This window comes from Accipiter gentilis, chromosome 8, assembly GCF_929443795.1.
Source record: "Accipiter gentilis chromosome 8, bAccGen1.1, whole genome shotgun sequence".
Lineage (NCBI taxonomy): Eukaryota > Metazoa > Chordata > Aves > Accipitriformes > Accipitridae > Astur > Astur gentilis.
In genome coordinates this window covers 9262662-9279305 of record NC_064887.1, presented here as the reverse complement: position 1 = coordinate 9279305, position 16644 = coordinate 9262662, and the positions used below count along the sequence as shown (strand labels likewise).

General features: G+C 40.8%; 1 protein-coding gene across 1 annotated transcript in view; it reads right to left on the bottom strand.

Annotated features, from left to right (window-relative positions):
• The window catches only part of LOC126041974 (BEN domain-containing protein 5), a 980738-nt gene that overhangs the window by 157258 nt on the left and 806836 nt on the right, over positions 1-16644 (bottom strand). The window contains exon 9 of the mRNA XM_049808428.1: positions 5045-5156. Coding sequence (XP_049664385.1) covers positions 5045-5156 — 112 coding nt within the window. The remainder of the gene's footprint in view (positions 1-5044; positions 5157-16644) is intronic.

Here is a 16644-nt window from a genome sequence, read left to right as displayed (position 1 = left end):
TTACTCATCCTTCCTTATTATTAATTCTGTTGTCAGCAGATACCCACAAAGCCCACAAGCAGTGTCTCTTTCCCTCCCTAACGCCAGTCCATGGCAATAGCAGATTGCCATCCTTTATCAGTTAATTCATCAGCTCTTGTGGCAGATGTCTGTGTGGTGGATCTAAAGGTTCCAGCCCAGCAGATGACTCAGATTTCAGCACGCTGGGGCTTCATTTCAGCTGTATGTTTTGCTTTGAATCAGTGAAAACTTTCACCCAGAAGAGTATTAAAAGTATGCAAAGGCTGCAATATCAAGCACTCCAAAGTCAGAAATGGAAACAGAAAAGTTGCCTATGCAGAAATAATTTAAAACTTTGGTATATATGCGCATGACAAAGGAGATGATAATTAATGAGCACACCCCAGGTGAATGGTTTTTTGTTTTCTTTTCTTTTTGTTCAGGTCTCCAGCTCACTCAGGGCACAAGCTGAATAGCGTCTTACATAGGAATCATCTGCATGCAGGACTCCAGCTTCAATGACAACAGGAGGTGGAAAACAGGCAGAATAGAAGAAAGATGGATGCAAGACGACAAAGGACAGTGTTGCAATGAGAGTGCCTGGGAGCACTGCATCCCATCTCTGCATTTTCATTTGAGGGGGGCAAATCACTTAGATTCTTCCCAAGTGGTCATTTGCTCCCTATTCCTTGTTTTCTAGGTCCTAAGAGCTCCAAATGACAGCAATAGTCTATCCCAAACTTCCTTGAAGAAGGAAGGGGTGGAAACAAGACAGTGAATGTGTCAAGCCTTGGTGAATGACATGAAACAAACCTGATCCCAGGCATCTTAAATCAACCATCTCAAATGAGTAGGTACTTCTGATCATAACTGTCTCTGCCTCTGTTTCCTATCCATACAAGGATAACATATTTGTCTTTCACAGAGGTCCCCTAAAAAATAATTAATTAACACTTCTGAAGTACTCCCAGGGTATAGCAATGAGCAAAACAAAAAAGCTCACGAGGAGATTAACAATTCTATCCTCAGAGCAGGATCTGAATAGCACACAGTAAATACAGGACAGGGCTGCACAATGAAGACTGAATCTAAAACAAAATGCTGAATAGCTGCTTATTATGTGAAAGTTTTCCATTTGGAGAACTCAGTGAGGCGGGGGTCTAGCTGAGAGAATAACGTGAGCCCCTATGATTAAAGACCATATCACAATGCACATACTCAAGGGGACTGAGCTGACACTGAACACACTATCTAAGTTCACTCATGAAATCTGTTTTAAAGAGTACGTTTGCTTGTTGGGATAAGTGCTGGATGGCCGCGTGAAACCTGTCCAACAATCAAGCAGTTATGCTACGCTCTCTGTCTCTGAGGCTTCATGTTATCCCAGAGATACGAACTGTTTGATTTCCGTAGACCATCCATATCCTGAGCTTGCCAGTAGTGAGCACTTGATCCCCAGTCCAAAACATTTAAGCACACAAGGAACACTGCTGAATTCAATCAGATTGTGCATGTGTTTAAATGTAGCTGTGCATACATGCTTTATTAGATTCTTCACCTAGGCTATAGACATTTGTTCTCCAGACAGCTCTCTGTGAAAATGTGTTATCATGCCCAGGCAGAACCTCCTGGGCCCACAGTTCAGCTGTTGGAACAGCTCATATGAACATCCTTTGAAGTACTTCAGACAAAAGTCAGCTGAGTTGGTTTAAACAACACATTCATGTTCTGAGCTAATTCCTCTAACCTGCTCCAGCATAGACAGGGAAACCATCTACACGTATCATGTGGTGGAGAGGTGGGAAGGCAGTGATGTCTAGTATATGGGCAGGGAAAGGTACTTAAGAACAGAAATAGCTTCAGCCAACAGCACCTGATCTAGAAGAGCAAGTCTGTCACTTTAATCTCATCTGCAAGACTGACACCACTGGAAACAGCTGAGAATATCCCCTCTCTTCACATAAGCTAACACAATGACAGTGACTTACCATCAGGACCGATTGTTTCAAAATCAGTGACATGGAGATTAAAAGCTTCCTATCATTCTCTGATTTCTTGACCCATCCACTCCCTCCTAAAGATGATATGGTCATTATGGAAGTTGAAACACTTTAAAAATAAAATAAGCACACTTTGTAAAACCCAGAAGAACAGAGAACCACAGGGGGGTTGGTTTATTTTTATACAGTAACTACAGTAAACACTTAGCCTTGGACCACTCAGTGCTGGAATCCCTGTAGCTATGGCATTGTGTGCACGTCTCATACCCACTTCACTTATTTCTGTGTCAGTCATCCTCCCCCCTCCAGAATGAACTTTTTTCAAAGGAAACAGCTTATCTTCCATACTGCAGCAGCAGAAGAAAAATCCTCCTATACAGCAGTATTTAAATGTGTTTTTATGCTCGTATGGCAGCTAATTTTCCTTAAATGATTTAAGGGAATGAATACATCTAAAAGGCCTGCACTGAGCCATTCTGCAATGGCAACATGAAGCTGAACTTCCTGTGCTTTAAACAATCCAATCTTGTGTGGACAGCTCCTCGTCGCAGATCTCATCTAGAATGGGAGGGATGAAGGTTATTTTTTATGACATTATTTTGTAGAGAAGTTTACTTTGCATTTTATTTCACTTCATATTCCCCAGTGTGGGGAGACTTCAGGTGAGGAGAGGACGGCAGGACAGATGTGTTCAAATGCATAAACCCTGATCCATTTCAGTTTGACAACAGCGTTCCTGCAACTGGTTCACCTATGCGTGCAGCCAACCATCTATCATGTATTACTCATCTGGAAGTTACACTCTACACCTGGAGAGTAGTTAAAATCTTTAGCAGCCTGAAGTGATTCAAAGCAGGGTTTTATTCTGGCACTCTGTCAGGAGGGAGGGGTGGGGTTTTTTTAATCTCAAGTACTTAATAAAAATAGTCACTTCTAATGCAGGATGGCACACGTACAGTCCCACGCCCCCTCTCTGAGGCAGCTGGCACATTTTCCCCTTTTGTCCCAGCACTTTGGGTATGGTCTGTTCATACAAATATTACTGGGATTAAAGGGACTGAGAAACTGGTATTGCCTGAGAAAAACAATAATGCCATATACGGCATTGTATTGCTGAGGGTCTCTAAAACTGTCAGAAAGGCTGGTATGGACTAGGGGATGATAAATCCAGTCAAGAAGGTTTTTTGGTGGGTAGCTAATTCACTGAGAAATGAAACTCTGAAGAGCCACCTGAACTTTGCTGGTACTTTAATTAAAAAGAAAAAAAAAAAAGATTCTTAAATAGTATTTTTAAAAAATAAATTAAATAACCCTGAAAATGAAATGTTACACTTGTGTTTGAAAGGTTCCTTTTTCTTTCCCTCAGAAGGAAATGAACTGGAACTAGTTCATCTCAGGCTGATCACTGCGGAGGGATGGGAAACAGAGATGGAGGAAAGTAGAAGATTCCCATTTCAGACTAACTCTGACCAAACATTTATTTTGATTTTTCATTTTAGCCACCACAGCAAATAAATTCATTCTGCACAAATAGGGCAGCTGGAAACTACCAGAGTTTTCAAAGCTTCCCAGGAATGGAACAAAGCTGAAAAGAACACACCCCCCCCTCCCAAATAGTTTTATTTTACTGACAGTGACTTCTAATAGTACCAGGATTTGTTGCTTTACTAGCTAGAAGCATTTCCCTACACCCAATCTTCTTGTAATGTTTAAGGACCTCTATTCTTGGGAAAAAAACCTTCTCGGACAAAGCAACCTTCATGCTTTCCATCATCTAGAAGGAAAATTGTCTTGCTATTTGGGGTAGGAAACAGAGGAAAGACCAGGCTGGCTGTAAAACTCCTTTCTGTACTTTCCATCGTCATCACTCTAATGCAGCAGAGCTTAGGAGCTTTGGTCACAGGCACAATGCTAGGTGATGCACAAACAGAATAGAAAGACAAATTCTGTGCCAAACAACTAGCAGTCTAAGAAAATATTTTCCAGGCAATTGGATCCCATTCCATATGGGAGGACCTTGTCTATTAACCTATCTTTCTTGTACCTAAAACCCCTTCTGTACAGGTATTACTACAAGTTGGAAGATAAAAAGTCCAGTTAAGAAGTATTGGGAGAACCAGGAGTTAAATTAAAGGAGCTCTTATCCTATACATGATGTAGCCAGGAGTAAGAATCCTCTTTCTTTATTAGCAAGGCAAACCAGGTCCTTTCTCACACTAACAGAAAGGAAAAAAAAAAAAAAAAAAAGAAAAAAAAAAGAAAAGGTAAAACTTCAGGGAATTAAAGATCCAAATACCATCTCCATAATGGGAAGCAAAAAGAAAGGACAAATACCAGGAATGCCATATAGAAAAAATAATCATCTATAAAAACTCCTCTTATTTTTTTGGTAGTGATTTTTTCCGACCCATCTCCATCTTTGTTCAGCAGTTTTTCTTAGGTGCCACGTTCAATAATCCTTCTGTGCTTTGATGTCAAACATTCAATAGCTGTCTGCCTCCCTCCCACTCTGCTTCTCCATATTCTCTGCAATCCATCTCCTCTGATTAGCTAAGATTTCACCTTCAAGAACACCTCTGCTTCTCTAAGTGAGCATGAGTGTGTGCGTGTGTGTTTATATAATATTTGCAAATATTATCCCCCTTCTGCTCTGCACGCTACATAGCAACCCCTGCCGGAGCTCCGGATTAAACATCAATGCCATTCAGTAATTCAATTTGGGGGACCTGCTGGTTTGAATCCAGCTCAGGACATCACAAGAGCAGGTCGATTGAATTTAGGCCCTGCTTTCAGAATTATTCCATATTTAATCTGAGCTGAAGTTCATTTCACTTGCTCTCTCCACTCTGATGCTTCTTGTGACAAAAGACACAAATATTCCCTGATCTTATGCAGTGCGAGTGGTGTTTGCTTACTTCTCTCTTATTTTGGTTTGCCACTGGATTAAGCCGTGTCAGAGTTACTGGCATCTTGCACAGCCCTGCAGTGGGAGAGAGTCAGTACCTCATGAAGTGGCTGTTCTGACATCACTTTTCCTCACTCACCGGATTGTTGTACATCTCAACGATGAGCTGTTTCACTCCGTGCAGTGTAGGATGAGCCCAAGGAGATGGATTTGCCCAGTGCCGGTTTAAATCAAACCCCATCAGGGAGCACCTGCACACACAAAAAAACAACACACACAAAGGACATCTATGGGCTGCAGCCTCTTCTGGCTTCAGCTGCAGGATCAGGGCTGTATTCTGCAGCTGATGTATTTAAACAAGTTATTCTCATGGGAAAAACAAAGCAAATGCTCTCCCAAGGACGAGGAAAGCCTGCAGCAATGGCCACTTTTAATAACAATGTGACCAATAGAGTATCAACTGAAACATCTTTCGTCATTCAGCCTTCTTCCCCTCCACAACACATGTGCCCACTCTATTCTTTGCCTTTTGCCAGCTTGCCATGCTGGCACTGGAAGAGCCTGCTTGGCCTTCAAGGTTCCCTTCTCGTCAGTGCTCTAGGTGGGGGTCTATAGCTATGAGGATGATTCATAAACTGCATCACCAGGCCTTTACTTTGCCCTCAGTCAGGCCTTGACTCAGCAAAGCTGTTAAGAGCATTGAAATCAATGGCCATTAAGTATGTGCTTAAGGGATTTAAAGCATGAATGTAATTGTTCCTCTAACCCAGGCCCTCAGTCTCTTCCCCTCCTGCAATTGCCTACACAAAAGTTAGCCAAGCAAGTCACTAAGTTAAAATGCTTACTGGCCATCAAATCTTGTGGGTGTTGAAGCACATACGCCACCTTGGCTTCTCCTTGCTGCCCTGACTTATATCCCTCTCAGTACATTGTCCTGAGTTTCATTCTGCTGCTCTCAGTCCCCCCGGAGTAACACCTCATTTTTTGTCAAGTCCCACTGAAACTCAATGGGCTGTTGTTAGAGTGAACACAGGAGAAATTACAAGGCTAGAAGTGGCACAAATACAGGGGGGGAAATCATGTCCCTTGCCTACTGCAGAGATCACCTAGACAGTCTGTGGCCACTGATAAAAGCAGGAAGAAAAGCCACTACTGTTGCCTCAAGCTGAGCTTGGGACCAGTGGACCTTGGGTAGATCTTGCTCAAGAATTCTGTGAAAGACTACACATATATAATAAAAGCCCAAGCAGAGATACAACTTCCTCTATATTTAAAACAAACAACAAAAAAAAGCAACCTCACTTCTAAGCCTTAAAGCTTCTTGAGAAAAGAAGAGCTTTCATTGATCCCTGGTCTATTACGAGAATGTCTGTTCAGCCTTAATCTTTTAAACACACCTATGCAAACAATAGAGATTTACTCCAGTAGCCCTATCCTTCAACAAAAATTGTAAGAAACTGGTGACCAAAACCCATAAGTTTAATTGGCAAAAAGAAAGGAAAATGCCTCACTTCTCTAACAGCTGAAACAAATGATTGCATACATCAAACGCAAATAAAAACTAACACAGAGAAGTGAAATGCTAAGAAAACTGAGGGGATGAATCCTATGAACCAGAAAATACAAAGTTAACAGGAAACTCTTTTGTAAAAATTCTTTTGGGAACCTAAGCAGGCAGGAACTGTCATGCTCCTTGGCCTTAGACAACCCAACCATCAGCCTGTCTGGGAGTTCAAACACCCAACTGCCAGCTCTGCAACTCCATCACTGCTGTCTTGGTGTACAGACAAGCCGGATGGCTCACTGTGGTGGAGAAAGCCACCTCCGCGTCTTGGTGGTCACTTGTCTGCTTGTCTAGAGAACAGGTGGATTTCTTCTCTGGACACTCTGACAGCTACAATTCCATGGACAACTCTCAAAGTTCTCTCCACCCCGCTATAAAGCAAAGCATATTATATAAGATTTCTCTCTCTCTCTCTTTTTTTCGGTCTTCACATAAACTCTTTCCACTCAGTTCTACTAAATCCTGTCTTCTTGTGAACTCACAGACATTAATATAAAATCAGAAGTACTTACAGAGACATAGGTGGAATTACACTAGGATAAAACTGGTGTAAGAACAGAATCACAGGAACGAGTTTTTCATTTAACAAAAGCAGAAACTGTGGTGATCATTATGAGTCTTACTGTATTTTGGCACAGTTCCCAAAGAAACAGCATGCTTACTCCACAGGGTAAATTTCTTAAGAGATCAGAACCTGAAATCATATCCCCTTATATGGTTAATGTGTCCCATTTACATTTTGTTTTAAGAATATTTAAAACTAATAACACTACAGAAAACAAGTATATTTAGATTCTATTATGTTCATCTCCAAAGCACATTGAACTGACCAAGCTTCCGAGCACCAAAAGCAAATTTTAAATTCAAATGTGGATTGTCAATATTAAATTTGGGATTTGGGACTTTTTAGATAACTTTATATAAGTCATCCCTATAGGGAACAGAAGTAAGCAAAATCTAATTTCTGTAAGATACTAAGGCATTGTGATTTGCAATATTTGAATTTGCCATGAAAGTCTGGTTAGTGATGAATCTCATAGTTCATTTCAAGGAACAAGAACAGTTGAAAATTGTTGTCTTTACTTGAGAAGACTTTATAAACAGAAGGAAGCAATGCTTGACAAACAAGTTATTCATTTGGGAAGCTCCTCTGAGATCTATTTAATAGGAACACAAATTAATTTCCAAATATCATTTAGCTAGTCTTTGATGTGGTATATCACATCTTTATCAATGTAACAACAATTAATTATATTTCTGAAGTAGGCATTATAATTTCTTTCCAGTCTGGGAATAGTGTAAAATTTTCTCTCCCGCTCCTCCCATTTTTAAGTCTTTTTTCTTTCCTTTTTGCCTAAAGACAAATTTGTATCTACCACATTCTCTCTTTATTCATATGTTGCAAACTTGTGGTCTCTCTGAGGAAACATCAAGTTGTGTTCCTTGGTACTTCAGATTTGATTATTGACTCTATTACATGTAGAACTGTCTCCCAAAGCTCATGTATATCAGGACATGACCAAAACATATGGTAAGAGTCTCCCACATGCCTATTACTGATCCTTCATTCATTATGTTCTCTTGCTCCCAGATGATGTGATCTCCCCTGTGGCTAATACCTCCAGTGCAAGAACTTGAACAGGATAACTTAAAAATTGCATCTTGCACTGCTTTTTAATTCCCCCTACCAATCTTAAGCCAGCTCATTTCTAGTACACACTGCTTGCTCCTTCCATGGCTTAACTGTTTACTTGCTGCTTCAAGCACTGGGTAGGCAAAATAGAAATATAGGTATACTCTGGCAACAGCAACTCTACGATGGGAAGCAACTGTGTTCCAATATAATACAGAATCCTTCTATATTTGAGACCAGCTTTCTTACTCAGAATGCAAGTGTTATGATTGGCTTCAGTATGGTTCCTCATGTGACTGTAAGTGTTCTCCAGATTTAGAAAGGCCCTCCAAATCTGTCCTATACAGATTAGGTTTGTTTTGTGCACTAAATAAACTAATGTGTTCAGTACAAAATCAACAAGGAGAAGAAACCTAAATTATATCAAAAAACAGTTTAAGGATGATCTTTGAAAGGGGAAATGGAGGAGAACAAAACAGGAGACATTACAGACTCCAAGTGGTGCAAGGGAAGACAAAAGCAGCTTCAAAAATAGTGAGGGCCAGAGCAGGTGAACATTTCCAGAGTAAGGGCACTGGAGAATACCATGAGGATTAGTGGCCATGCCCATGAATGGTCTTATAAATGTGGCTGGTAATATTGACATGGAGCCAGATAAGAATGACATGCTGGCACAGACTCTTGTAGGTTAGAAAAAAGTGTAATCAGATATAGGTGAGCTTTCTAAAACAAGCAAAGTAGCAAACTGCTACTATTATCTGATTGTGGTCTTCATCCATACTGTGAAAGCCTGGGCTGCGTGTCACGTAGTCATTGCTGCCACCAAAAATTACATGTATGTAATTTAAAATATCTAAGCTGTTGACAATTGTTTGAATTTTGGATTATGCTTATTAGGGTTTGCTAGGTGTACAGACCACATCCTATATGTTTCTGCTTTGTGAATGAATGTACATTTAAATCAGGTTCTGCGATTATACTTGTTGAATTAGAATTTGTGTTTCACAAATGTTCTCCAGCCTTTTTCTAAAATTTCTGTTTTCTATAAGTAGATAAATTTATTACAGTGTTTATAAATTTACATAAACACAGTGCAAATTCAGTCAAAGCAAATGAGTTTCAAAATTGAAATGGAAACTGAAACATTTTGCAGTATTCATCCCTCCCTACTTGGGAGGCAGCCAGATCTCAAGAGGTTACCAGCACAACTCAGTAAAACCAAAGATGTTCATACCAGCATTCAGCTTGCTGGGCAATTATCTGGACAGAACCTCCTTGCCTCTGGGGGCTTAACTCATCACTGGTTTTAAGGATTTCTTATGCAGCTGCTTTAAGGAAAACATCCTCGTCCCTTTCTGGAAATGAGGAAGGTTTAGTACCAAGGCCTATGCTGTGTTTATTTTTGGGCCTGCTTCCTATTCTTTCAGGTTGTGCCGCTTCTTTCTGGAATCTTCAAGTTACAGAAACCTCCAGGAACTCTGCCTTCCTTTCACTTAAGTTCTCCCTCCCCTGTTCGTTTTTGCTACTATGTGAGTCTAAGTCTCTCACTAACAGACCCATTTCCACAAAGTGAGATATGGAGAATAATGGAGGAAAGGAGTTAAAGAAATCCTTTTTCATGGCATATGATTTATTACAAAGAGAACTCTACACTCTTCCCTTCAGCTTTGTAAGGTTGCATTGGTTCATTGGATCAGTACCAGGTGAATCTCCAGATAATGCCGCACACAAAGCCGGGGAGTTCAAATCCACAAATGGCACTACCAACAGGGTTAGGATTTGAAATTGAAAAGGTAGTGGGGGGAGGGGGTGCACCGACTTTTTTTTCCTCAGGCTTATTGCAATAAGAGTGGAGACAGAGGGTAATTGGTCTCTATTGTTGCACTTCTCCGAAGCAAGAGTTATAGCAAGAAACTGCTGTGAGACTGCAGCCTGCAATATCATGCAGGAAGAGTAGGTGTGCAGTATGAGAGAGTGAATACAAGGGGAACACGTGGAAGACTTGCTTCTTTTAATAAATATATCATTTTAGACCTGATATATTCACGACATTTTACAAATCAACTCTAAACCTGCCGTCAAAGTCAGAATGTTCATTAGCGTACATTTCACCGTTTGGGTGCTTAGGGTTTGCAATTTATGCATTTACCTATTATTCATTAAAGAGGATTCATTCAAGCCCACATGTTCTAAGGTAATTAGGTAGCAAGACATCCTAACACTCCAGCTACAGAGAATTCCCCCTCCCAACTCTCTCTCCCCCTCCCCAGCTTTCTGCATTTTTAATTTAGAGCTCTGGAAACCTTCACAAAGGCTACTTAACATAACCACTGCAGTGTGCTCCAGGCAGAACACAAGTGGCCATACAGAGCAGAACAGCATTAGCTCCCAGAGACCACATGGTGGAGTAGATGTTTACAGAATGAGCACTGCATGGTGTACTGACATAATTTCAAATAGTACATGACGGTTAAAGATGTGTTTCTCCATTTTCTGTGTAAACAATGTTAAATAAGAATAAACACAAAGGGATATTTTATCCTTCTGATGAATACATGCATTTCTCAGAGCTGGTAATAGGCGTTACAGACACACGCACCAAGGAGAACACGCATCCCCACCTGACATGGGCAGACTCCCTTCTCTGATCTTCCGGATAGATCTTAATTCTAGTATTTAACTCTCCCTACACACCCCGGGTCCTCAGTAATGCCAGAAGGATTCCTAGGCACGGAGCAGAATGCTGGAAATAAAAGCCCATCCCGCAGTTAGAGAATCACGCCCTGTGAGTGTGCCTGGGATATAAGACGGTAAGATCCTATCACTAGTGTAGCTCATCCCTGAGGCTAGCATGGGACTCACCCCCCCCTGCATTTTTTCCTGCACGGTGCCCAGCCCATTTTTCAGTTTTTCAAGGGACAGGGGTTTCCAGTGCATACCCTGGGAGGCAAGTCCCAGTTTAGCAAAGTTCTCCCATAGGAAGCGCATGTCTGGCCCCACGGGTGGATCTCTCCGAATGAACGCTCTGCAGGAGCAGGTCTCGTCTGTCCTGCCCTTGGAAGGTGTTCACGGGACTCCCACTCCCAGCCGCACGCTGAGTCACACTGGCACATCAATCTCGCGCACCCAGATGCTTTAACCAAGTTACTGAGAACACCTACAGTTCTTCCATTTTAAGGCCTGATTCATTGTTTGGCCTTTTCAAAACCAAACATATCACTGACTTAATGAGAGGAACACAGCAGACAGTGGATTTTTTCCAACTTTTGGATCCCAGAAAATTTCCATTGCAGGCATTGACCCTTCAGAAATTTCACATACATAGACCATAATGCAGTGTTATATGAACTTTCTTTCCTGATGTAGTCCAAAAGCCACCTGCAACTCATGGATCACAAGCTGGAAACCACTGAGAAAGAGAATTTTAACTTCACATGTGCTTAATTTACTGGAGTCCCTCCTCTGAGAGTGCTGTCAACAGGTCAAGCTCCTCTAGGCCCTCCTGCCAGTCTTCCTGACCCTTCCACACAGTGCCCTAATACTATCTCCTTGCAAACCTTTCTCTTCAGACAGGCAGACCTTCTTTAAACTATTTGTATTTCTTTGTCATTCTACATTCCTGGAGGCAGAGGCTGGGTGGAGATGAGGTAAACTCGTCGCAGTGGTTCACAGAAAACAGCTAATATACACGTTAGCATTTCTGGAGACACAGCTCATCTTCAATTATACTTTTGTTCCCTCTTCTGCCCCTTGTCAGACTATGCAAATAATCTGATACACAACACACCTCGCAATTATTAGTGAATACTCCAGCTGCTGTAGAACGACATTCCCCCACATTGTAACATGTATTTCACATACTTTTTGGCACATGAAGCTGGCAGTCTTGCTTAACCTACTCACCTTCAGGCAAGAGGAAAGGAGTGTTATGTTACCTGTAGACTAGCATTATATGAACATCTCCAAAAGATGGTTCTGCTCTTACTATCAGACCTATTACACACAGAAAGCTGCAGTCAAAGGAGCCAACCTTAACGTCACAAAGTTAAGCTTTTTAAAAGTTTGGATATGCCACAGCTGCACAGATACATAGAGGCTTCATTCAGCCCTGTGTCTGTCATTATTATGACACAGCCTTTAACTACAGGAGCACAGGGTGGTTTTTCCACGGGGCTCTTGCTTTATTCTGTGCACAGGATCAACACTGTTCATTAATGAGCGGATTATTCAATATTTTGGCTTTCCCTTATTGTTCGATATGCAGCCCTGGGCTCCTGCTTACTGCATGCTACTCAAAGCCTGCTCTGAGGACAGAGCTATTCAGTTCTTCATGGCTTTTCTAAAGTGCTTAGCACTGCAGGAGTCAACTGCTTTATAAACACTGATGGACTAATTTTCCCAGCAGCACTGGGTCAAGAGGGGACCACATTGTCCCCAGTTCATAAAAAAGCAATTGGGACAAAAAGTGACTTACATAAAAGACAGTGGCTAATTTGGGCCACCATATCTGAGAAGTCAAGGACAGGATTTTTGTTTAAGAGAACTTCGATTTATATACCATGTCACATGTTTGGCACCTAATTTACTCTAATTTGAGCTTAAGCTGACTGTACTCAAGGCTTCTCCAAATCTGACCCCCAAATGGCAATGCGAGTGGATAGAATATTATAAACATCCAAGTTTGTGGAATTAGGAGAGTTGGAGGTTACTATAAAATGGTAGGACATTACCGGATCATTAATGGGTTTTGGGTGGTTTTCAGTCATACCTTAATTCAGCCATTTCGCTTGGCTTTGGATCCCAATACTGCTGCATTCAACTGTGTCTGAGAACCTGCTCTAATACGTGGTCGTTAGGGTTAGCACTGTACCTGGTATTGCCCTTACTCTCCTGAATAGGATTAATCGATTAACCCACTACATTACAATCTATCAGACTATTTGCATCCAGAACATCACTTGTGCAAAGGTAGTGATGCTGCACACACATTCTCAATAGGTCATGCCAAAACTCAGCCAGAAGTACATCTCCATCATCACAAGGGCCTTTTCCTCTTTGATATCCTGAAGCAAGGGTTTGACTTGATACCAAAACTGTCAAGAAGGCGTGCAGTATTCTGATGAAATAGCAAACAGAAAAGCAATACAGGACTGGCAAACTGCTGGCTGAATACTAACTAACAAGGCTTAACTGCCCAGCACCAGAGAGCACAATTACTGGCTTCCTTTTACAACTGTGTTTGCTAACAGACTCTAACACACTTAGGTATTTCTCACTCCCCTACACAACCAGAATATTGATTGTATTCCTTCAGCGTCTTGCCATGTCTGTAACTTGTTCAGCTCGCAAACAACTTTTTGGATACATAAGCATCCAACTGTTTTGGGTTAGTAGGGGAGAAGGCCCTTTTTATTGTCTGTGCACAGCGTTACTCAACCCATACACACTGCCTGCAAGCAGCTTATTCCTGCTTTATTAGTTAGCATGTATGATTTTCATCAAACGTTAGAGTCAGGGATATGTCCATTAGCCAGGCACTCCAATACAAAGTCCTTTTACCACTACTAGGTGAAAAATTTACAATTGTATGGAAAATCCTGAACAAAACCCAGATCTCATAATATTACAGGAGGGGCAGGATGACCCAGTGGTTCATTTAGGGTGACAACATGAGACTGTTAAGACCTCTTATGCAACGCAGGAAAAAACTGCAATGCCTTGGTTCTTCTCTTGTGAAAATAATATATTATTAACCCTCCATGGTATTTTGAGAGGAAATGCATGAAGGATTGTAAAGTACTTTGGTGCGACAGTGATAGGGATATATTAGGCTCTACAGATGGAGATTAAGTGATTTGTGGAGTTGCAGAAAGGTTTTCTGACAGACCCTGAATTTTGGTGAGGTTCACTTCCAACAAGCTTGCACTACTTCACACTTAAAAAACGCTTCTGAAATGCCTTTAAGACCAATAAGATATCCCAGTACATTTTATGAGAGAAATTCTCTGAGGGTTTGTGTGGAGAAGGGGGGTTGTGTGGGGTTGTTTTGTTATATCAGTGAACATTTCCTCTTGTTTCTTCTATGCCCAATCTCCTGTAACTACAGATATTTTCCTCTCAAATGTGTCTTTATTCCCACTTTAATTTTCAAGGTCATCGGGCTCACTAGGTGTGTTACATATTGCTGTTTAATTAAAGAGAGAAGATTAATTTTATTCTATTAGATTGTTTCAGTACCTGCCAGCTGACTACTCTGCATTAGCAAAGGGACAATGTGGTCAAGTCAGTTAAAAAAAAAAAACAACAACAAAAACACAAAACACCCAAACCAAACAAAACCCACACCAAAACCCCAGACCATTTCATCTTTGTAAAGTCCACCAGAAACTCTGACCACGATGTATATGTTCTTCCCATAATCACTGCTATAATAAAATAACAAACATTTCATAGCAGAAATAATACCAGTGTCTTGTTTGTCACATAACATTTCAGAAGATGGCAGGCAAACTATAAAGCCCTGATCTGTCTCTGATTGCAATCAACAAAATACCCAGATGCTTTCAAAGGGAGTTAAATCAGGCTCAGATCTTTTCCAATCACTTGTTAATTTAAGGGCCAGAGTTTTACCATCTGAGCTTCACTGCATGGGATTGCCTCAGCCCAAACAACACAGAGAAGGAGGGACTATCTGACAGCATGGTGGTCTCTATTCCATTACCAGTTTCTACCTCAAATCACTTAGGTTTTATATTTTCCACCAATCCCATCAGTTAAGCATACTATACGTCTTAGAAGGCAAGCTACCTGGCAAAGATATATTTCTCATAATACTCCATGACATCTCCTCTTACTAACTCAAAACAATGTATGAGGGGATTTGGTGCCATCACAAGAGATATGGGTCAGTTGTCCGATACGGATGCTTGTCCGATGCAGAAGAATGGGAATGTAAAGCACTCAAACTGTAACTTCTATCAATCACTGCAATGCATCAGCAGAACATGATTTGATACCAAGCCAAGCTGAAACTACACATTTTGATTCCAGAGCACTGAAACATCTCATTGCAATGAATAATGGTACAATGAAAGATTAGTTTGAGAATCCTGATGAGAATGTTAAATGTGAAAAACTTAAACCTTCAGGGACTTTCTTTTTTTTTGTTATTATCCCTCAAAAACAGGCACTTGGGGGTAAAAATGGTTAGAAGGGCAGTTTTTGTCTACTAGTTAATAGAAAATTTTATTATTATGCCCTTTTCTGTGATGTATAGAGGAATGCAACAATTATTGATGACATGTAACAGTTGAAAAAAGGAGGTGAGGGTGAAACACCATGCCAAACTAAATCTTCAGGCAGCTGTTATAGAGGTAGACCAGGAAGGATTTTGGGTGGAAGCTGATCTTAGCATCCTTCTTATCCCACTCCATACATTTAGCTTACTTAAGAAAAAAAGCAACTGTGTTGCCTAAATATTCATGAACAAAATATTTTTTGTCAGTCCAGTTACTTGAACTAAACCTGCAATGAAGAACTGATTTTCTTATGTAATCCTTTGAGGCATCATCTAATGTGAAATTATGACATGCCGTTGGACTTGGCTTTATACATCTCTTCTCATGCTTAGATACTTCACTTTCAAACTTAACTGTAGAAGGCCAAGAGCTCCATAATTGTCAAAGACAAGAGTACACCCTTCAGTCTAACTGTATCTTCTGGCATTATGGTCTATATTATTTTTCTCGTGAACCCTCCTTTCAGTCAGCCAGAAATTACTGATGAATATTAAAGCAGTAAGATATGCAAGTACATTAAAATCATGTAAGCAAATTGAAACAAAAGAGCTGAAGCATATATTGGTTCACTGGCAACCTTGTCCATTGTCGCTCAAAAAGTAAAGTGAATAGGTAGAGCACAAGCCTGATATTACTTTAGTCAAGTTTTATCAGGAAAATTGGATTTACGCCAGTAGCACCTCTGTGAAATTCTTACACCTGACACTGTCAGCACAAGTGCAAGAGTCAGCCTATGCCATCCTCTTTTGAGATGGTGAATGTTATACATGTTCTCTTAAGCACATCACATGTGAGATGAAAGATGCCACTGCAGTGGAAGGAAATTCAGTGCAAGATCAGCTCATGGTTAAAAAGTACAAATGCTCATGTGCTTGTGCATGCTGCAGCACTCAATACATGTTGCTTTTCCATGTTGGTTGTTGTCAGAGTTCCATTTCCTCACCACATCTGTGCTAGAGCAACAGAAATGCTACTTTTCAGTCTGCCTTCTTAAGAAAAAAAGACTTAAATAACCATACTGATCATGGACAAAAGTGTGTTTTTTCCTGTCTGTCCTTCTCTACCTGTACCCCATCTAATTTTTAAACCCACTGGCCAATTTTTACTCAATTTCACAGAAAAGGACATAAAGGTAAAGAGGCTTACATGTACATATAAAATACGTGTGTGCATGTGTGGACAAGGGCAAAAGGTCAGGCTTAGGGAGGGAGATGCACTTAAAGCTCTTTTGTAAATTCAGCAAG